The 23,378-nt window shown below is 42.4% G+C and overlaps 1 protein-coding gene across 3 annotated transcripts in view; it reads right to left on the bottom strand.

Moving 5' to 3' along the window:
• The window catches only part of FAM193A (family with sequence similarity 193 member A), a 328,734-nt gene that overhangs the window by 65,363 nt on the left and 239,993 nt on the right, over positions 1 to 23,378 (bottom strand). For all 3 annotated transcript variants that reach the window (XM_030191118.1, XM_030191119.1, XM_030191120.1), the window contains 2 exons: positions 19,093 to 19,291; positions 2,052 to 2,324 (listed from right to left, as the gene is read on the bottom strand). In XM_030191118.1, the coding sequence (XP_030046978.1) occupies positions 2,052 to 2,324; positions 19,093 to 19,291 (472 nt within the window). The remainder of the gene's footprint in view (positions 1 to 2,051; positions 2,325 to 19,092; positions 19,292 to 23,378) is intronic.

Genomic DNA, 23,378 nt, shown 5'->3' with positions numbered 1-23,378 from the left:
AAATAAATAAATAAATATGATAATCTTGTCGCTCTTATCTCCAGATCATTTTTCATTATCCAAAAAGGGATGGAGAACAAAACTGAAAACAACATTATGCCTCTGTACAGATCCGTTATGCATCCATGTGTTCAGTATTGTGTGCAGTACAGGTCACCCCATCTCAAAAAAGGATACAGCGCATCTAGAAATGGTTCAGAGAAGGGTAACAAATGATAAAGTAAACAGAACCCTTACAAAGAGACTAAAAAGGAAGGGCTTTCAGCTTGGGAAACAAGACAATAGAGGGGATTATGACAGAAGTTTCCAAAATTACAAGTGGGGTGGTACAGTTAAACAGAAAACAGTTGCTTAAACTGTCAAGTTTAAAAACAAGAGGACACTCTATAAAAAAACTAATGATTAGAAGATTGAAAACACATTGTAGAAATCTATTTCACACATCTCTTAATTAAGCTGTGGAACCTGCTACTGGAAGATGTGGTCAAGATGACTAACATAGCAGGATTAAAAAGAGGTTTAGATAAGTTCCTAAGGAAAAGTGCATAAAAATATTATTAGGTAGATTTGGAAGAACCACTGCTCATCATTGGTAATGAGCTATGAGAAACACATAATTCTACCAGTACTTGTGACCCTGATTGGCCACTATTGACGACAGGGCGCTGGGCTCAATGGACCCTAATCTGACTCAGCATGGCTTCTATGTTCAAACTGGTCTTCAGTCAATTGTTTTTCAGTTTTACTTTGGTTGGTACTATTTGTAAAATGTCATAAGGCCTCTTGGATTAAGATACTCTAAACATACAAACTGAATAATTTCAGGTTACCCTTAAAAGTAAATTCTATTAATCTGATTAAATTCCTTCCAATCTACCATTCCAAATCACTGATATTTTAAATAAAGGTTTACATCTCTCTATATAAAACGCACCTCCAATGTTCTAATTAAGCCTCAAGTCTCCCAACGTTCTAAATTTGTAGTTGTGTAGATCGCTTTTTCTCCATGAGTGTCTGCCCCGCCCTCGCGTCACAACGTGATGACGTTGAGGGCGGAGCACTGACACTCACCGAAAGCTTCATTACAATGTTGGAGGTGCGAGGAGGAGTGGCGAAAGGGACAAGGCACAGGGGCGGAGGCGGAGCTACACAGAAAAACAGAGCGTTGCAACCAATACAACAACACGGGTACGGGCACAGGGGCGGAGGCGTAGCATCAAAGAAAAACAGAGCGTCGCGAAGAATAGAAGAACCCAGGTAAGAGTGCACGGTGAACGGGAACGTTTCACAAACTGGGAGGAAGCGAGGGAGGAAAGCAGCCTGAACGTGGGAGGGAGGGAGCGAGCCAGCCTGAACATGGGAGGGAGCCAGCCTAAACGTGGGAGGGAGGGAGGCAGGCAGGCAGGCAGCCTGAAGTGGGAGGGAGCCAGCCAGCCAGCCTGAACGTGGGAGGGTGGGGGGAGGGAGGGAGCCAGCCTGAACGTGGGAGGGTGGGAGGAAGGCAGGTAGCCTGAACGTGGGAGGGTGGGAGGAAGGCAGGTAGCCCGAACGTGGGAGGGTGGGAGGAAGGCAGGTAGCCTGAACGTGGGAGGGAGGCAGGCAGCCTGAACGTGGGAGGGTGGGAGGGAGCCAGCCTGAACGTGGGAGGGAGGGAGGGGGGGCCACGACCCTGAAGCTGGGAGGGGGGAGGGGAAGGAAGGGGGAGGGAAGACAGAGGGGAGGGGGAAGGAGGGCGGGAGACGAAGGGGGGGGGCCCTGCAGCACACTCACTCTTTCTCATTCTCACACACACACACTCTCATTCTATGTCACACACACACTCGCACATTCACTCTGTCTCTCTCTCTCACACAGTCACTCTCACACACACTCTCTCAAACACACAGACTCTGAGGAAAACCTTGCTAGCGCCCGTTTCATTTGTCTCAGAAACGGGCCTTTTTTACTAGTATTAATTAATTTCCTGTTCTTGATTTCCATTATCACAGTAACACAAAGAGCTGTAAACAAAAAAAAAAAAATTATATATATATTTGTTCTGTCTTCCTTACCTATTGAAGAAGGTCTCTTAGATGATACCTTAAACTGGTTACTACTCGACTGCACTGTGGTGGCCGTACAAGACACAGATGAAGTTGCAGAAGACGTTGCCATTACAACTTTATTTGCTTCTATGAAAGATTCCTGGAAATTGTATAGACATTTCTTCTTTGCAGTGTTTTTTTTCTCTTTGCTGTCAGTAATTGCTGTCATTTCATTGTTAGATGTATTTGGAAGTGCTTCAGGTCTTATTTCAGGTAGTGATGGCCCTAATATATCACTCCCTTTAGGTAAAAATAAAAATATAAAAAAATAAGGACTTTGAATTCCACAACACACATGCATTACAACATGAAGAATTATCACCTTTAACTGCTAAATGGTTACTCTAAAATGGTCTGTGCTACTGATGATCAACTCAAGTTTTCACTGAAGATTACCTATTTAAACTGAAAATAAAGGCAAAACTCTCCCTGCATCACAAAAATAATACAGCAAAATAAAAATGTAGTTTCATGTGATCTCTATTCTCAATGCTCATTTGCTATAACACACCACAGTTTCTAAAATGATGGATGACAGCAATATTAACAGTATTAAATTTAGGGGGTAATAATCAAACAGCAATTAACAGAAATTTTATTTATTCATAAATCCCAGAATTCAATAAAAGTTGCTAAAAATTGTGCATGTAAATTTGGGTGCACGTGCAATTTAATTGAACAAGCCAATTAGTGTTGATAAATGAGATGTTAAGCATTATTGGTGCTAATTGGATTTAATTAAAATTTACATATGGGTCCAAAAAGGGGGTATGGTCATAGGAGGGTCATGTGCGAATCAGGGGCGTTCCTTTAATTTACACAGTTTGTTATAGAATAAAGGGGGATCAATGCCTAATTTAGGCACAGGGATTTATACCAAGGTTTCACTGGTGTAAATGGTCCTGACTAAATGTAGTTGCAGTTCACAGCACTAAGTGCTATTCTATAAATGGCACCTATCTTTACGTGCTGTTTATAGAATAGTGCTAAGTGCTTCTTTGGTACCAATTTTTTAGGTGCCATTTATAGAATTTAGTCTAAAATGTTTATATCATCTTCCTGAGAAAACTTCATGCATAATGGTTTATAATGGTATCAACCTCACAATAAATAAATGAAAGTTACCGTATCCATCCATACACTATTTAGGTTACATGTTGCATGCTGAGTTGGAGTATTCTTCTAGAGCTTTTAATGGTATCAACCATACAAAAAAGAAAAACAAATTACCATTTCCATCCATAAACTATTTAGGTTACATGTTACTTGCTGAGTTGGAGTATTCTTCTAGAGCTTTTCCGGAAAGCTTTTGCATATGGACATCGCTTTCAATTTATCACTAGACTTGTTGCTCCTTAGTTTTTTGCATACCTCTACTAAAAACAACTTGTAAAACTGGAACAACTTCCAGAAGCCCATCCAGCCAAGTATCCTGCTCTCAACAGTGGTCAATCTAGGTCACAAGCACCCAGCAGAAATCCAATTAGCAGTAACATTCTATGCTACTATCCCAGGGCAAGCAGTGACTTCCCCCATGTCCAGTTCAATAAAAGACCATGGACTGTTTCCTCCAGGAACGCGTCCAAACCTAGATACACCAACCGCTGTAACCACATCCTCTGGCGGCAAGTTCCAGAGCTTAACCATTCTTTAAGTGAAATAGGAGGAAATATTTTTTCACACAAAGAATGGTTGAGCTCTGGAACTCAATTCTGATGGATGTGGTAACAGCAGTTGGTGTATCTAGTTTGGAAAAGGTTTGGATGAGTTCCTGGAAGGTCTATGGTCTGTTGTTTAGATGGACATGGGGGAAGCCACTCCTTGCCCTGGGATTGGTAACATGGAATGTTGCTACAATTTGGGTTTCTGCCAGGTGCTTGTGCAGAGGGAAAGACTTGATGTCGGCGAATGAGGTGCATCTTGAAAGGTTGCCACTGCCAGTGAGGATCAGAGGCAAGTTTCTCAGGGATGGGAGGGGAAGGGTGATGAATTCAGGAACCGTGAGGGAGAGGAAGAGAGATGAAAGCTGGACCCAGTGGGAGAGAGGAACTGCCAACAGGGAAAAAACCTAAGTGCCAGGTCAGATTTTTTTAGGCACTATGGCGATCTGGCACTTGAGGTTTGTTGAGCCCTGGGCTAGTTTTTCCTCTTCCCCCGAGTTGGTGTGTCACAATTGCTCTGCTCCGATTGGAGCTGCCCTTTGTTGTCCCCTTGATGATGCTAGACTAAGCCATTGCCTAGTCTAGCCTAATAGTCGGGCCAGCCCTCTGCTAGAAATCTATGCTGCCATAACACTAACAACATAGGCCTGTATGTATCCTTCTAAAGTCAAACAATGCTTGGATGGCTTTTAGCTTTCGACGGATATAAGCTATCTCTTACAATCGTGAAATATATGAGGCCAAAAAAAGATCACCAGAAGGACCACTGAGTGAATATGATGTAAATCAAACAACATATCCGGCCACAACTTAAAGTGGTATGATGGTATTTAGCTTAAATTGGATTCTAAAGTCTGAAACTCACCGACTATGTATGCTGAAGCATATTCCATCAGTAATTCAACCTTCTAAGTCACATATCTACACTCAAAAGAACCAGAGGGTGTGAAGATGACTTTCATCAGATTGGTCAGAACAGTGTTTAAGCCCATCTGGTTTTTAGGATATCAACAATGAAACGCATGGAATAGATTTGCATACAATGGAGGTTAAAAATACAAATTAATTTGTTGCATACTGTAAATATTCTAAAAACAGGCTCAGAAATGGAGTTAAAACTACACTGGTATCTCATAATGCAGTATAAGACTTTAGGGAAAAGCTCATATGGAGCAAATATTTATTTATTTATTTAAATATTTATAAACCACACTCTCTAGGCAATTTCCAAAACACTGGTAACTAGCAGCTAAGCACAAACTGGTCTCTCTTCCCCAAGAAGCAATATGTGCCCAGTGAAGGTTAACTTACTTTATATTTAACAAGACTCAGGGTTGTAGAAAATATGCAAAGCAGTTTGAATGTGCAGCAAGAGAGAATCTAAGGGCGTACTTTCAAAAATATGACTATCAACTATTTCTTAGGAGCCAGAGGAACTAAGACACTAAAAAAAAAAGTAATTACTACACCTGTCAACATCTAGGCTTGAAGGACTACAGTAAAATTCCTTCGGATAATAAATCACCAATCATAAAAGTGGGTCACATCATAAAACCAGCAAAATTGGAATGAGTCACCAAATCAGACAGACCGAGTTCCTCCCTGACCTTGATGTGAGCCTGAAGACTCTGAACACAAAACCTTTAGGACTTATGGTTCATTGGGCTTGCCACATGTTAAGACATGCCAGAGAGATATAAAATGTATGGCTGGGTGAGAATCAACATTATCAATACGAACCATGCAGTCCATGTTGTCCTACGTTCTCTGTTCAGGGAGAGTGGCCTTGGCTTGAACAGTCCCTAGCAGATATTTAACTCCAGCTGAGATGACTAGTGGAGATGCAGTTTGGGATAATTTATCACAAAATCCTAGTTTGTATTGGCCTTACAGAATGAAGCACAGACACAAACTGCAATACATTCAAAACTGAAAAGGATTTATTGAGAAGCTAAGTGGAATAAATAAGTCTTTAGTTTTAAAAACTGATAGTAATTACGTATAGTGAATGTCTTGGTGAGAACTTACAATGGCTTGCAATAGTTCCCATCCTTGTCTATTTTTCATAAGTAGCCGTTCTGGGTAAGACCAATGGTCCATCTAGCCCAGTATCCTGTTTTCCAAAAAGTGGCCAAGCTAGGTCACAAGTAACTGGCAGAAACCCAAATCGTGGCAACATTCCATACTACAAAATCCCAGGGCAAGCAGTTGCTTCCCCATGTCTGTCTCAATAGCAGACTATGGGCTTTTCCTCCAGGAATTTGTTCAAACCTTTTTTAAACCCAGATACGCTAACCGCAGTTATTACATCCTCCAGCAAAAAGTTCCAGAGCTTAAATATTCGTTGAGTAAAAAAAATATTTCCTCCTATTTGTATTTCCATGTAACTTCCTTGAATGTCCTCTAGTCTTTGTACTTTTGGGACGAGTGAAAAAAATTGATTCACTTCTACTCGTTCCATACCACTCAAGAAATTGTAGACCTCAATCATATCTCCCCTCATCCGTTTCTTTTCCAAGCTGGAGCCCTAACCTCTTTAGCCTTTCTCATATGAGAGGAGTTCCATCCCCTTTATCATTTTGGTTGCTCTTCAATGAACCTTTTCTAATTCCGCTATATCTTTTTTGAGATATGGTGACCAGAACTGAACGCAATACCCAAGATGTGGACACATCATGGGGCAATACAAAAGCATTATAGTATTTTTGGTCTTATTCACCATCCCTTTCCTAATAATTCCTAATATTCTACTGTCTATCAAAAAAGATAATTCAAAATGCATCTGAAGTTGAATTCACTGATCTGCATAAGGCACTCTACATTTTTAATGTGAAAATCTACATAAAAATATTCAAAAGGTAATTAAGAAAAGTTCTTCCTGTTATTAGCCACTGCTGTGCAAACTCTACCTGTCTAATCAATGGACTGTTGCCATTTCTCCGATTTGATGGAGGGATGTTTTAACATTTTCAGCTAAAAATTGGGCACTCCATCACAACCAAGACTCTTCCAAGTTGGAGCTCTACTTCAGCTGATTTCTAGCTTTTTTTTCCTTTTACTACTTCAGACCAATCCATAATTTTCATGTTGGCCTATTCCATGTTCTTCTGAATAGCTGGGTAGCCATTCTGCTTCTCTATTGTGTTATATGGAATTCTCATACAAGTTTTCCCAGAAGTTTTCTATTTCAGCTTTAGTTGGTAATGATTTAATGTTTTCCCCAACTGGCTTTATCTAAATGTTTTTATTCTGATGCCTCTCATTTCTGCTTTTTTTTTTACACACCAGTCAGAAATGCACATCAACAGTAAATCACCATCACTGAGACTTTTCTATATTTTACCCATTAAGGTGACTCCTCCTATCAGTATTCCTATTACAGTACAGTCTTGATTATCCAATCTTCGCTGATACAACCATCTGGCATATCTGACACACCCCCAGTGACATCACCATGTCATCATTAAAAAGTGTGCAGCTTCTCTTTCCATTTTACAGTGTAGAACACAGGAAAGTTTCGAACCAGAGACAATTATTTTTGAACATGGGCCCTACTTTTACTGCATTAACAGCATCATTGTGAGCCAGGGTTACCAATGTTTTCCATGTTATCTGACAACGGGTTGATGGATAATCAAGAATATTGTATTTCACATCTAAAAGGGATGATGGCATGCATTTTGTATTTGCATCTGAAGCTTCGTGCTAACTCACAACCAAGCCATTGGAACAGCCCAGATTAAAGAATGACAGTGGCAAATCCAGGTCACAAGTACCTGGCAAGATTCTAGAACTGTAAAACAGATTTTACGCTGCTTATCCTAGAAATAAGCTGTGGATTTTCACAAGTCCATCTTAATAATAGCTTATGGACTTTTCTTTTAGAAATGTATCCAAACCTTTTTTTAAACCCTGCTAAAGTAACTACTTTTACAACATTCTCTGGCAACGAATTCCAGAGTTTAATTACATTTTGAGTAAAGAAATTTTTCTCTGGTTTGTTTTAAATATACTACTTAGTAGTTTCATTGTGTGTCCCCTAGTCCGAGTATTTTTGGAAAGAGTAAAGAAGCAATTCTCGTCTACCCGTTCCACCCCACTCAGTATTTTATAGACCTCTATCATATCTCCCCTCAACCTTCTCTTCTCCAAGTTTAAGAGACCTAGCTGCTTTGGCCTTTCCTCACAGGGAAATCGTTCCAGCCACTTAATCATTTTTGTCGTCCTTCTCTGTACCTTTTCTAATTCCACTATACCTTTGAAAGAAGGGGCAACCAGAACTACACACAATATTTGAGGTGCGGTTGCACCATGGAGTAATATAAAGCGAAAGCTACATACCTGTAGAAGGTATTCTCCGAGGACAGCAGGCTGATTGTTCTCACTGATGGGTGACGTCCGAGGCAGCCCCTCCAATCGGAGATCTTCCCTAGCAAAGACGTTTGCTAGGCCTCATGCGCGACCGTCTTCCCGCCCGAACTCGCTCGTGTTCATCAGTCTTCTTTTTTCCGCACTCGGGACGGCTGTGTTTACCGTCGTTCTGTGCCCTGAGGAGACCCTCGCGCTTTTCTTCCATCCTTCCGTTTCGGAAGTCTTCTTTGTTTTTCCTAGTTCGCCTATGGGCGGGACCAGAGCGTGAGATAAAGAAAGGAAGGCGCGCCGAGCGAAGAACACGCGCTTCGCTGCCGACACACGCCGCCTGAATGAACTCCGAGGAGGTACGCTTTTAAAATTTAAAAGGAGAAGGGGGGTTCCTGGTGCTGGGAGGGAGGGAGGGAGGATGGGCGGGCGGGTTGATGGTTGCTTGTTTGGTTGGAGGGAGGGTGGGAGGCAGGCCTGGTGCTGGGTGCTGCTGGGTGGGAGGGAAGCCTGATGGTGGGTGCTGGGTGGGAGGGAGGCCTGGTGTTGGGTGCTGGGTGGGAGGAAGGCCTGGTGTTGGGTGCTGGGTGGGAGAGAGGCCTGATGGTGGGTGCTGGGTGGGAGGGAGGCCTGATGGTGGGTGCTGGGTGGAAGGGAGGCCTGATGTTGGGTGCTGGGTGGGAGGGAACCCTGATGGTGGGTGCTGGGTGGGAGGGAGGCCTGATGGTGGGTGCTGGGAGGGAGGGAGGCCTGGTGTTGGGTGCTGGGTGGGAGGGAGGCCTGGTGTTGGGTGCTGGGTGGGAGGGAAGCCTGATGGTGGGTGCTGGGTGGGAGGGAGGCCTGGTGCTGGGTGCTGCCGGATGCTGGGAGGGAGGGCAGGGGGGAGAGGAGGGTGGCTGGACATTTGTGGCTGGAGGGGAGAGGATGGTTGCTGGACATGGATGGAGGGCAAGAAATGAAGAAGAAAGGAGGAAAGTAAAGAAATAAATGGAAAGGAAGCCCTGGAAACGGAGTTATGAGAACAGATAGAGAGCAGAAGAATCAGCGACTAGAACCAATATGGATAGAAAAACAAAATCACCAGACAACAAAGGTAGGAAAAATCATTTTATTTTCATTTTAGTGTTTGGAATATGTCAAATTTGAGAATTTACATCTGCTGTCTTATTTTGCACTGAGTATACTGGAGCTGTAACAGCTTACAGAAATGATTTATAATGGAAGAAAATGTTATTTTTTTCTCCTATACTAGTATAATATTTTCAATGATGTCTGTTTATATGCGCCATGGCTGGTGTAAGGGGTGTGGCTATCATAGGGGTGGAGTCATATGTGGTGACCCCGCCCATAATGAGTATCGGCACTTTGCGATAAATAATTCGATTTTGGGTTGCTGTTGGGCACTCGGTCTCTGAAAGGTTCGCCATCTCTGATCTAGCCCTTAAGGAGGTCAAGAGTTCTAGAAAGTATGCTTCGGCGCCCCCGGGCAAAGACTCTAAAACCTTGGATTCTTTTGGGAGGAAGGCCTACCATTCTTCAATGCTCGTGGCCAAAATCCAGTCTTACCAGCTCTACACGAGCATTCATATGTGGAACAATGTGCGGCAGTTGGCGGACTTGGTGGATAAGCTCCCTTCTGAGCAAGCCAAGCCTTTTCAGCACGTGGTCAGGCAGCTGAAGGCGTGTAGGAAATTCCTGGCCAGGGGTGTTTATGACACTTTTGATGTCGCGTCCAGGGCCGCTGCTCAAGGTGTGGTGATGCGCAGGCTCTCATGGTTGCGTGCCTCCGACCTGGACAATAGGATCCAGCAGCGGATTGCGAATTCTCCTTGCCGGGGGGATAATATTTTTGGCGAAAAGGTCAAACAGGTGGAAGAGCAGCTCCACCAGCGGGACATCACATTCGACAAATTCTCCCGCCGGGCGCCTTCAGCATCTACCTCAACTGGTACCCTTGAGGAGACCCTCGTGCTTTTGGCGGAAGAAGGACTGTTACCTATTCTTCTAATAGGCGTAGGTACAATCCTCCCTCTTGCCAGCCTGCTGTCCAGGCCAAGCCCCAGCGTGCTCGCTCTCGTCAGCAGTATGCGACTCAGCAAGCCCCTGCGGCTCCCCAGCAAAAGCAGGGGACGGGCTTTTGACTGGCTCCAGCAGAGCATAGCCGAAGTCAAAGTGTCTATGCCGGATGATCTGCCAGTTTGGGGGAGGTTAAAATTTTTTCACCAAAGGTGGCCTCTTATAACCTCCGACCAGTGGGTTCTCCAAATAGTCCGGCTAGGATACTCTCTCAATTTGGTTTCAAAGCCTCCAAATTGCCCACCGGGAGCTCAATCCTTCAGCTTCCAGCACAAGCAGGTACTTGCAGAGGAACTCTCCGCCCTTCTCAGTGCCAATGCGGTCGAGCCCGTGCCACCCGGGCAAGAAGGGCTGGGATTCTATTCCAGGTATTTCCCTGTGGAAAAGAAAACAGGGGGGATGCGTCCCATCCTAGACCTAAGGGCCCTGAACAAACATCTGGTCCAAGAAAAATTCAGGATGCTTTCCCTGGGCACCCTTCTTCCCATGATTCAGGAAAACGCTTGGCTATGCTCTCTGGACTTAAAGGATACTTATACACATATCCTGATACTGCCAGCTCACAGACAGTATCTCCGATTTCGTCTGGGAACACGGCACTTTCAGTATTGTGTGCTACCCTTTGGTCTCGCCTCCGTGCCCAGGGTGTTCACAAAGTGCCTGGCTGTGGTAGCGGCGTCTCTACGCAGACTGGGAGTGCACGTGTTCCCTTACCTCGACGATTGGCTGGTGAAGAACATCTCCGAGGCAGGAGCTCTACAGTCCATGCAGATGACTATTCGACTCCTGGAGCTACTGGGGTTTGTGATAAATTATCCAAAGTCCCACCTTCTTCCTGTTCAGGAACTCGAATTCATAGGGCTCTGCTGGATTATCAGACAGCTCGTGCCTACCTTCCAGAAGCGACGGCCGACAATCTTCTGTCCCTTGTTTCCTGGGTACGAGCATCTCAGCAGATCACAGCTCGGCAGATGTTGAGATTACTCGGCCACATGGCCTCCACAGTGCATGGGACTCCCATGGCTCGCCTCCACATGAGATCAGCTCAATGGGCCCTAGCGTCTCAGTGGTACCAAGCTGCTGGGGACCTAGAGGACGTAGTCCTGCTGTCCACAAGTTTTCTCCAATCCTTGCACTGGTGGACAATTTGATCCAATTTGACTCCAATTCCTCAGCCATAAAAGGTGCTGATGACGGATGCGTCTCTCTTGGGGTGGGGAGCTCATGTCGATGGGCTTCACACCCAAGGGAGTTGGTCCCTCCGGGAACAAGGTCTACAGATCAACCTCCTGGAGTTACGAGTGGTCTAGAATGCTCTAAAGGCCTTCAGAGATCGGCTGTCCCAACAAATTATCCAAATTCAGACGGACAATCAGGTTGCCATGTACTATATCAACAAGCAGGGGGGCACCGGATCTCGCCCCCTGTGTCAGGAGGCTGTCAGAATGTGGCTTTGGGCTCGCAGGTACTGCATGTTTCTTCAAGCCACGTATCTAGCAGGCGTAAACAACAGTCTGGTCAACAGATTGAGCAGGATCATGCAACCTCACGAGTGGTCACTCAATTCCCGAGTGGTACGCGAGATCTTTCAAGTGTGGGGCACCCCCTTGGTGGATCTCTTCACCACTCAAGTCAATCACAAGGTCTCTCAATTCTATTCCAGACTTCAGGCCCACGGCAGACTAGCGTCGGATGCCTTCCTCCTGCATTGGGGGGAGGGCCTCCTGTATGCCTCCTGTATGGGGAAGACTTTGCTGAAACTCAAGCAGGATCGAGGCACCACGATCCTGATTGCTCCCTTTTGGCCGCGTCAGATATGGTTCCCTCTTCTTCTGGAATTGTCTGCCGAAGAACCGTGGAGATTGGAGTTTTTTTCCGACCCTCATTACTCAGAATGAGGGGGCGCTTCTGCATCCCAACCTCCGGTCCCTGGCTCTCAAGGCCTGGATGTTGAGAGCGTAGGTTTTGCCTCCTTGGGTCTCTCAGAGGGTGTCTCCCGTGTCTTGCTTGCTTCCAGGAAAGATTCCACTAAGAAGAGTTATTTCTTTCTATGGTGGAGGTTTGCCGTCTGGTGTGACAGCAAGGCCCTAGATCCTCGCTTGTCACCCATCAGTGAGAACAAGCAGCCTGCTTGTCCTCGGAGAATGACATTAACATTCTCATTTGTGTTTTCCATTCCTTTCTTAATAATTCCTAACATTCTCTTAGCCACCAATGCACACCGAGAAGAGGGTTTCAACGTATCATCAACGATGACACCTAGATCCTTTTCCTGGGTGGCGATTCCTAATGTGGAACCTTGCATCAAGTAGCTATAGTTTGGGTTCCTCTCTCCCAAATGCAGCACTTTTCACTTGCTCACAATAAACATCAACTACCATTTGGATGCCCAGTCTCCCAATCTTATAAGATCCTCTTGCAATTTTTCGCAATCTTTCTTGCAATTTAACAACTTTGAATAACTTTGTGTCATCAGCGAATTTAGTTACCTCACTAGTTATTCCCCTAAATCAGTGCAGCATAACCTCCTCTGATGGCAGATAAAAAAAAAAGAATCAAAAGAAAAACAGATTTGGAAGGGTTCAGGAAGACCTATAACATATGGAAAAAGCCTACGAGACTCATTTTGTATAAAATGTGGTCCTTGTATCTGTTTTCATGCAATATGATAATACTTCCTATAGGTAATTTTCAGCAACCCATGTACAATGAAGGACCAATTCAGCCCACTGCATATCCTCACAGATGAAGAATATGTAACAGAAGAGGTCCAAATAAGCAATCTGACTGGGCAATCCAGTCTGTCACTTTAAGCCCCTCTTTGCACTTGACATCTGAAGCATAGCAATGTGGAATCTTGAAAGTTTATGTACATCATTATCATTTTTGTGGATCTTTATAACAGATATCACAACCTATTAAAACTTACTAAGGGGCAAAGATTGCACATTTTTGTGCTAACTGGTTACCATGCACTAAGGGCCCAATTCTATATATGTCGCTTTAAAAATCCATATGGAAAACATTTCTGCTTAAGAGTGTTCTATAAGATTTATGCCTGTGTTTACAAAGGTGCGCTATAGGTATGTTAGCGTTTTTAACAGTTATATGTAAGCCACATTGAGCCTGCAAAAAGGTGGGAAAATGTGGGATACAAATGTAACAAATAATAATAATAATTATTATTATCTTTACAGACTAGAATATATCAATCATACCCAAGTTCACATGTAGGGAGTTCTGCTTCATACAGTATTTATTCAACAGCTCAAAGTTCCAGTACAGAGGAACATTACTACATTTATTTTATATTGTATTCATAACTATCTGAAATATACCTTGATCAGTTATTCAGTAAGACAGTATTTGTTATAGAGGTGGCCGTACGGATGGAGACAACAGGAAACCCACGGGAACTGGGACAAAAGAGTTACTACTACTGCGGGGATAGCAGGGGACAGATCAGAAGTGAATGGGGAACCAGATTATGTTCTTGTGCACGCTTCGACTTGGAAACTTGACATCAACACCTCAGCTTAAACAAAACAAACAAACAAAAAAATAAAAAAGCAGCTCACCTTGATGAAAACGGACGCATATGTTCAGCAATTTTCGCAAGGGAGACCACTGATAAGCTTGTGAATTTGTTTTGAGCATTTTGGGAGAATATAATCTCCACCAGATAGTCTCATCTACATTGACTGATAATACAGCTAATATCAAAGCAGCATTTTGAGATGAGGTCTGGATAGGCTGCACAGGTCATAATCTCAATGTTGTACTCTCTTCTGGACTTCAGCCATCAAAAACTAAAATTGATCTGAATGACCTCCCCAGTGAGGCAAGCGAGATTATACACGGTGGTTACACTTGCTAAGAGAACATCAAGTGTTCACTGAAGAAAACACTCAAGCAGTGCATATCAACCTGGTGAAACAATGTTCTACTGACACTAAAATCTGTGGCAGAGCATATGGAAGAGCTGTGTGCAATTGCCACTGAATCAGCTGCAAACAAGCAGTTCCTGACTAAATTGTACACAATTGATGACTCTTTGCCAGCAGAAGTTATGGTGTTGGAACCTTTTGACAGGGCTACAAAAGAACTGTCGATAGATACCAAGCCTTCACTACATCTGGTAATCCCAACAAAATAGTGGTTAAAATGGTACCTGAAACCTGCAAGGTCAGGTAGCCTGTGATAGCATCCTTAAAGGATCATCTTGCAGATCATCTGGATCGCTATTTTAGTTACAGAAGGGTCATTTTGATCTAATGACACTCGAAGGGCGGAACAGTGCCATAAATAGACTGCGAACACCAACAGCAGATCAAGCTGTAATCCAGGTGCAGCCAACTGCCAAACCGCTAACAAAACAAAACTTCCAGAATGAGAAGAATCAGAATCAGATTTTTTTTTTTTTGGGGGGGGGGGGGGGGGGGGGTGGAGACTTACTCAAGAGCCAGGAAACAGCTTTACTGATTGACAAAGTTGATACATAAATATCGAGCTCAGACAAAGAATTCTGCTCATCTCTTACTATCTACTGGCAACAGAGGTCCCCTTTGTGGCCAAAACTGACACACGGTGCCTGTTCTCTGCTTCAAACTCCTGCCATCAGCACATCATAAGAACGTTCTTCTGCAGTTGTAGGACAAACAAACATACAATGAAACTAAGTTCTGGCTTTGCAGATGTTTATTATTTTTGTATAGTTTGAAATTATTGTTTTCTCACAGTCTATGTTAGTACATAAGTACATAAGTAATGCCATACTGGGAAAAGACCAAGGGTCCATCGAGCCCAGCATCCTGTCCACGACAGCGGCCAATCCAGGCCAAGGGCACCTGGCAAGCTTCCCAAACGTACAAACATTCTATACATGTTATTCCTGGAATTTTGGAGTTTTCCAAGTCCGTTTAGTAGCGGTTTATGGACTTGTCCTTTAGGAAACCGTCCAACCCCTTTTTAAACTCTGCTAAGCTAACCGCCTTCACCACTTTCTCCGGCAACGAATTCCAGAGTTTAATTACACGTTGGGTGAAGAAAACTTTTCTCCAATTTGTTTTAAATTTACTACACTGTAGTTTCATCGCATGCCCCCTAGTCCTAGTATTTTTGGAAAGCGTGAACAGACGCTTCACATCCACCTGTTCCACTCCACTCATTATTTTATATACCTCTATCATGTCTCCCCTCAGCCATCTTCTCCAAGCTGTATAGCCCTAGCCTCCTTAGTCTTTCTTCATAGGGAAGTCGTCCCATCCCCGCTATCATTTTAGTCGCCCTTCGCTGCACCTTTTCCAATTCTACTATATCTTTCATGAGATGCGGCGACCAGAATTGAACACAATACTCAAGGTGCGGTCGCACCATGGAGCGATACAACGGCATTATAACATCCTCACACTTGTTTTCCATACCTTTCCTGATAATACCCAACATTCTATTTGCTTTCTTAGCCGCAGCAGCACACTGAGCAGAAGGTTTCAGTGTGTTATCGACGACGACACCCAGATCCCTTTCTTGGTCCGTAACTCCTAACGTGGAACCTTGCATGACGTAGCTATAATTCGGGTTCTTTTTTCCCACATGCATCACCTTGCACTTCCTCACATTAAACATCATCTGCCATTTAGTCTCCCAGTCTCGTAAGGTCCTCTTGTAATTTTTCACAATCCTGTCGCAATTTAATGACTTTGAATAACTTTGTGTCATCAGCAAATTTAATTACCTCGCTAGTTACTCCCATCTCTAAATCATTTATAAATATATTAAAAAGCAGCGGTCCTAGCACGGACCCCTGAGGAACCCCACTAACTACCCTTCTCCATTGTGAATACTGCCCATTTAACCCCACTCTCTGTTTCCTATCCTTCAACCAGTTTTTAATCCACAATAGGACATTTCCTCCTATCCCATGACCCTCCAATTTCCTCTGTAGCCTTTCTTGAGGTACCTTGTCAAACGCCTTTTGAAAATCCAGAAACACAATATCAACCGACTCCCCTTTGTCCACATGTTTGTTCACTCCTTCAAAGAATTGAAGTAAATTGGTCAGGCAAGATTTCCCCACACAAAAGCCATGCTGACTTGGTCTCAGTAATCCATGTCCTCGGATGTGCTCTGTAATTTTGTTTTTGATAATAGCCTCTACCATTTTCCACGGCACCGACGTTAATAAATATGCTTTTCTTACATACTTAAAGTTATGCCTATTGTTTTGTGTTAAAGTTTAACAAGTTATAAGACTTACTTTATGTTTTCTTTGAATTACAAAATCTTTTAAATGTGGACTGGGTACACGGATGGGAACAGCATAAGAATAGCCATACTGGGTCAGACCATTGGTCCATCCAGCCTAGTATCTTGTTTCTAACAGTGGCCAATCCAGGTCACAAGTACCTGGCAGAAAACTGTGGGATGGTATCAATATGATGGGGTGGGGACAGAATATAATTGACTAGGGATGGGGACTGGATTATGTCCTTGTACACCCCTCTATATCCCATGTGTGATTTAGTCAACCATCTTAGTATGTCCAACATCTACTTGGTAAACTTGTAAAAATAACAGTACTTGTTTAAAGGTCAGGTTTAAATATTTAAGTAGATACATTCTGAGAGAAAAAAAAATCAGAACACATTCTAGGGTGATTTCATTTACAGACAATAAATGTGCCGGGACCACTACATGTGTCACAAATTTATTATTTAGGAAATATAAAGGTAGGGTTGACTCAAGTTGCAGCACTGCACGTTATAGCATGGGAGACAGATGTTCAGAATTCCTGTCCAGAGTTAGCGGTTCAAGGTCAGTTCCCACCTGGACAGTTCCCACCCACCAATTTCCACCTAGGACAATTTCCACAGGACCAATTCCCACCACACCAGGGAGGACAATTCCCACCTCTAACCTAAAAAATGCAAAATATACTAGGACAAGTAATCTCCCCTCCCTTTTCTCTTCCACATCCCACCAAACTAGATTTCAACCTAATTCATGTTCAATTCGGGATCTAAATGACATAAGTAAGTAAATAAATAAATACAAACTGCAGTTCATGAGGGGGAGCAATGCCCCCCTGCCCCCAAACTAGGTTTCAACCTAATTCAGCCCCTCAAAATTTCACAGATTATGATTTATAACAAATTACTACTTTACCTATGCCTCCCACACAACCCCAAACTAGGTTTCAACCTAATTCAGCCCCTCAAAATGAGACGCTGATTATGATTTTTAACAAATTACAAGTCTACCTATGAAAAGTTATTCCGTTACTATACATTCTTTGTGTATATCTGTATGCTGCCCTAACCTCCTTGTTCAGGACGCCGTTAAAAAAAAATTATTATTAAAAAAAATTCTAGAGAGGGTGGGAAATGACCGGGGGGGGGGGGGGGGGGGGAGTCTTTGGTGGGAATTGTCCCCCTTAAGTGGAAACTGCCTAGAGAGAGAAGCGAAAACAACTACTGCTACCACTATGGTAGACCTACTGTCAACAGAATGTTGAGGATATAATTTGGAGGAGCTGCCTCTCTAACCTTTAGCTACACAAAATTGCCATGTGAGAAGAAAAAGGGGAGAGGAATTCAAAGAGGGTAAAAAGAATTAAGGTGGAAAAAAAATTAAACTGCCTTGTGCAATTTTTTTTCCAGTTTTAGGAAGACATACTAAACCAACAAAATCAAAGATTTCACTGAACAGATACATTCATATCTGTTAATTTTAGTTCAGAAAAATGGAGTATCATTCTTTTATATTGACTTCTTTGGCCAAATTATAAAAAATGAGTCTCTTGAAAATGATACTTCTGATAAATCAGCAGCAAATTAGCCTGGTTAACACCATGTTACAGTTCTTCAAATCCCTATCCTAACTCCCAGTACAGAGATCAAAACACTTTTCCATCCAATACTTAATCAGATATTTAAATTGTAAGCCATTTAAATGAATTTTTAACAAATAATAAATCCCTGCTTAAAATTCTGAAAATATAAATAGTAACAGATAATTGTGTAAGGAAATTCTTTCAATGCAAAACCCAAAACAAACCCTATACCATAAGAACAATGCAAAGGTCAGCCATTAATGACCAAGTCTATTCCTACTAAAAAATTAATGACCTAACCCATTAATAGTCACATGAGGCTGTTGAGGCCCATTTTGGATAACTTTTCCCGCATAGAATTTTCACAATAGCATATAATCAATAGTATTTACATTTGGAGATAAAAAGTTATTTTATTTATTAGGCTTTATCTACCACCCTTTTGAAGATCTTCACCTGAAGCAGTGTAAAGCAAGAATAATCTGGACAAAGGCAATGGACAACTTCAGCAGAAAAAAAAGTATTCAAATATCAGTACACATTATGGCATAATATGCTACTTACAATGTTAACACAATAAAACATCTTAATAGCATAGGATGTAAGGAGAGGTGGAACATATAGACAGATAAGTTAGAGTAACAGGAGTTAGACACTTAGAATGATCTCAGCTATGGTGGGAGTGAATAAGCAAGTCCTGCTGCAGGCTTTTGAATCCAAATGCAAAACAAGGACAAATGTCACCCACACATTGGTCTCAACTAAAACACAAGACACAGGTACATTACCATTACTACAGATGTCTCACCCAATCCCATGTTGCTATGGGGCTGCATATTTCTGATTCCTTATTTACAAAAGACAGCTGCATATCCACAAGGGAGACGCATGCCTCTCCCAGTCACCTCCAATATGAAGGTCATCACTGTTTTATACACATACATCTGCACTGTGGCAAGGACCATGATGCAAAATTTTGTCCTTATTTTAGCATGCCTCTGTCAAAGTACCTAGCCAACTGAGCACATTCATCAGTACAGTTCTCCCTGGCATCTAATGGCAAGCTGTGTCAATCCCTTACCTGTAAGTGTATCTGGTAAAAAGGCTGCAGGATTCCAATTCTTTTCATTCATCATTTCTGATCCCCAAAGACTTAGGAATTTAGAGCTATTCCAATCTGGAGTGCTCCCAAAGCAGCTTGGGTAAATGTGGTCTTGAAGAGAGGGATTAAACACCTGATGCTTATTTGCATGATTTGGAACAGGAGCTGGTGGTAATGCCTAAAATAAAAGTTGAGAAATTTTCTTCATACTGATGTTCTAGTACAGTATTGCCCAATCTCTTCAAATCCAAGGCATACCTACATTAACAAGTTTTGTGGCACAAAATCTTCCGCTGAGAAGGACCTATATAACTGCAAAAGCTAAGGAACCCTGTATGCCCACCAGTATCTCTTCCTAAATTTAGAAAAAAGGGTATGCAGACACCAGGGGCATCTCAAAGAAATCAGTTGAGATGGTAACTCCCCTGGCAGATCCTCAAAACTACAACCAGGGAATAAAGTGGTTGGGAGTGACAGAAAACAGCAAAGTGACAAGAGTCAATTAAGTTTACTACAAAATCATGAAAATACATACAACCATATATATTTGTATATTATATGCACATAAAACAAGTCAAACAGCCTGATAAGAGTTGAACCACATACAGGAAAAAAAAATGTACAGTTCATTCCACCAGGGTGGAGCCCTCATGCTGGTAGCTCCTACGGCCTAGCTGTATACCTGTGAGGCTTAGTGTGAGGGCATTAAGTACTCACAGAGAAGTCAACTGAGTACAATTATTTATTCATAGAGACATGCACAAACCAACCAATAAAACTCTTCCAACAGGGAGTAGAGAGCAGAAGTAGAATGTTTCACTTTACAACTCAACGTACAAACTCTGATATCAAATCAGTCATAGGAACACAAGCTGCTCCATACCAGACACTGTGATGCAAGAGAAATCCTTGCTTACCATACCAGCACTAAGTTAAGAACTCAAACTGTCGTGTCCTACCTACAAGAAGTCAGAACTGCAAAAATTTTACAATACCAGCATACCTCAAGGGATCAGAAGTGTGTGTGTGTGTGTGTGGGACGGATGTCTTAATAAGAATAGGGGGTGCAGGAGCTCTTTTCCAGCTGGACTGAAGAGGTGGAGGAGTGGCACTGTATGTGAAAACAATATCAAAGCAGCTAAAATTCAGGGAGCCTGTGGAAGAGAAGTGATATGGATATCTTGGAAAGAGAAAAAATGGAACCTGTATCTACACAGGTATTATCTACAGACCTCCAGCAGAAATGGAGAAGCTGGACAAGGATCTAATCGAAGATATCTATAATCTATAAACTTGGAATGAAAGGGGAGGTGCTGTTTGGCAGATTTCAACTTGCTCGAGGTGGACGAACGTTTCATCGGCAGAATCAGAGAGAGATTGTGGATGCCTGCCAAAGTGCTTTGCTCAGACAAATGGGGACAGAGCCCACAAGGGAAGGGGTGATACTGGATCTAGTGCTTAATGTTTCCAACATTCGGGTGGGTGCCCACTTAGGCAACAGTGATCATCACACAATATGATTTAAGATCTAAAGCAGAGTGCACCCACACAAAACTCAGATTTTAGACATACTGATTTTGGTAAAATGAGGGAGTACTTGAAGATGGGGGCTAATGAAATGGGTAGGCATAGAATAAGTGGAAAGAGAGTGGTCCAAGATGAAAATTGCTATAAATATGGCAACACCTCTTTATATAAGGAAAGTAAACAAAGTCAAGAGAAACAGGAAGCTAAAAGGGTTAACAAGAGGACTATGGAAAAGACTACAGGATTCAAATCAAAGAATATATCATGATTTGTTTTTATCATTGTCATTTACTAATATTAGAAAGTTTTTACATTAGATTTTATATGTCTTGTAGACTCCTGAAGCAGGTGCTTAGGCACCAAAACACAGCAGCTGTGTCGAGACGTTTTAATAAAGATTTTGGACCACAAATACGTCTCCCTTGTTGTTCGGAAAGAGCCAGCTCACCCTACTCCTCCTTTTTTGTTCAGTTTTGGAGGTCATATCTCACCAAAGGCATAAAAAGATGAAGTGGTTCAGAGAAAAGCAACAAAAATAGTCTGGGGTTTGCAACACAAGGTGTATGAGAAAAGACTTGATGACCTGAAGATGTATACCCCAGAGGAAAGGAGAGATGGGGGTGATATGATACAGACATCCAAATATTTGAAAGGTATTATTAATATACAGACCTTTTGCAGAGATGGAAAGGTGGTAGAACTAGAGGACATAATATTGAGGTTGCAGAGGGGCCAAATTAGGAATACTTTTCATGGAAAGGGTGGTAGATACCCGGAATGCCCTCCCACAGGAGGTGGTGGAGATGAAAACGGTAATGGAATTTAAACATGTATGTGGGTTAAACACAAAGGAATCCCTGTATGGAAAGAGAATATAATCAAACAAACAAACTTAACAATGCTTAGATGGTAACTTCAATAATTCAGAAATAAAGCCAGTTCCGGGCAGACTTCTGCAGTCTGTGTCCTAATCATGGCTGGACAGATCTGGATGGGGTGGAGCGGAGCTTCAATGGCAGCTCCAGTAGTTGGGAAAGGCCAGTGCTGGGCAGACGTCTACAGCCTGTGCCCTGAAAATGGCAAGGACAAATCAAGACCAAGAATGCGTATGTAATACAGCATCATACCATATGCTATGAGGTTATTTTGTTCGGCAGACTGGATGGACCATACAGGTCTAATCTGCCGTCATCCAAGTTACTATGGAAAAGATGGACCGCTACAGATTCTTATATGGAGTCTACACGTCAACAATCCCTCATCTCTGTTATACAAGGAAAACACAGGCCATCACTTAGTAGAAAAATACATAAATAAAAAGGAGACTACAAACTAGAAACAAATATGCACACAAAAAATGAAATAGAAAACCAAAGAAACCACACTGAGCAACAGAACTACGAAGGAGAAACAAAGATGCATTTCCTTCAATACAGGACAAAATACAAGAAATGAACATTTTCAAAGCTAAAGTCATCTTACTTTAATTATCAAAAATAAATGTGTTTGTATCCTTGTTTTCTGACCATTTTGTTTTTCCAACTGGGTTGGTCCTGGTCTCTCTTTACCACTTCCTTGTATTGCTTTTCTCCAAGTTCCTTTCCAGAATCTCTTTATCTTTTGCTGTTTCTCCAATGTCCTGTCTTCTTCCTTTTACCTAAGTCTGATGCTCACCCTTCTGTTTCATTTTTTTACTCCATTTTTCTCATCTTCCTTTTTATTTACCTCCTCCTAACCATAATCCTCCACCTTTCACCTACTTATCAGCTTTCTGCAACTTATACTTCTTTCTCTTCCCTTTCCCGCCACCTCTGATTCCTTCTCCAGCCTATTCCCTTATTTCCACCCTCTCTCACCTGTCCCTTTCTTTTATCTCTCACACTCTTTGTAGCTCTCTGTCTTTTTCCCTTTTTGCCTCTCCTCCCATATTTCCTTCTCCACTTTCCCAGCATCCACCTATCTCCTTCTCCAATAGTTTTCTACACTTTCTCCCATCTTAATCCCAGCATCCACCTTTGTGCCCCTCCACCTTCACCTTACTACTACTTATTTTTATAGCGCTACTAGATGTATGCAGCTCTGTACACTTGAACATGAACAGATGTCCCTGCTCAAAAGAGCTTATAATCTAATCAGGACAAACAGGAAGAAATATGGGATAAGGGGATTGATAAGGTGGGAAGGATAAAACATATATGGTTACTGTACAAGTGAACAGGGGTTAGGAGTTAAAAGTAGCATTAAAAAAGTGGCCTTTTAGCCTAGATTTGAAGATGGCCAGAGATGGAGCTTGATGTACTGGCTCAGGAAGTCTATTCCAGGCATATGGTGCAGCAAGATAAAAGAAACGGAGTCTGGAGTTGGCAGTGGAAGAGAAGGGTACAGATAAAAGAGATTTACCCAATGAATGGAGTTCTCGGGGAGGATACGAGTGGAGAGGTACTAAGCAGCTGCAGGGTGAATGCATTTTAAGTCAATAAGAGGAGTTTGAACTGTAAATGGAAACGGATAAAGAGCCAATGAAGTGAATCGAGGAGAGGGCTAATAAATCATTGCAACACTGGCGGAATGCAAGTCGAGCAGCAGAATTTTTAACAGATTGAAGGGGAGAAAGATGGCTTAGTGGGATACCTGTGAGAAGCAAGTTGTACAAGTCTAAGTGAGAGGTGATAAGAGAGTGGACAAGGGTTTTGGTAGTATGATCAGAAAGGAAAGGACATGTTTTTGGTGATATTATA

Source organism: Microcaecilia unicolor, chromosome 2 (genome assembly GCF_901765095.1).
Source record: "Microcaecilia unicolor chromosome 2, aMicUni1.1, whole genome shotgun sequence".
Lineage (NCBI taxonomy): Eukaryota > Metazoa > Chordata > Amphibia > Gymnophiona > Siphonopidae > Microcaecilia > Microcaecilia unicolor.
The sequence above is the reverse complement of the archived record's forward strand: the minus strand, read 5'-3'. Positions and strand labels throughout refer to the sequence as shown.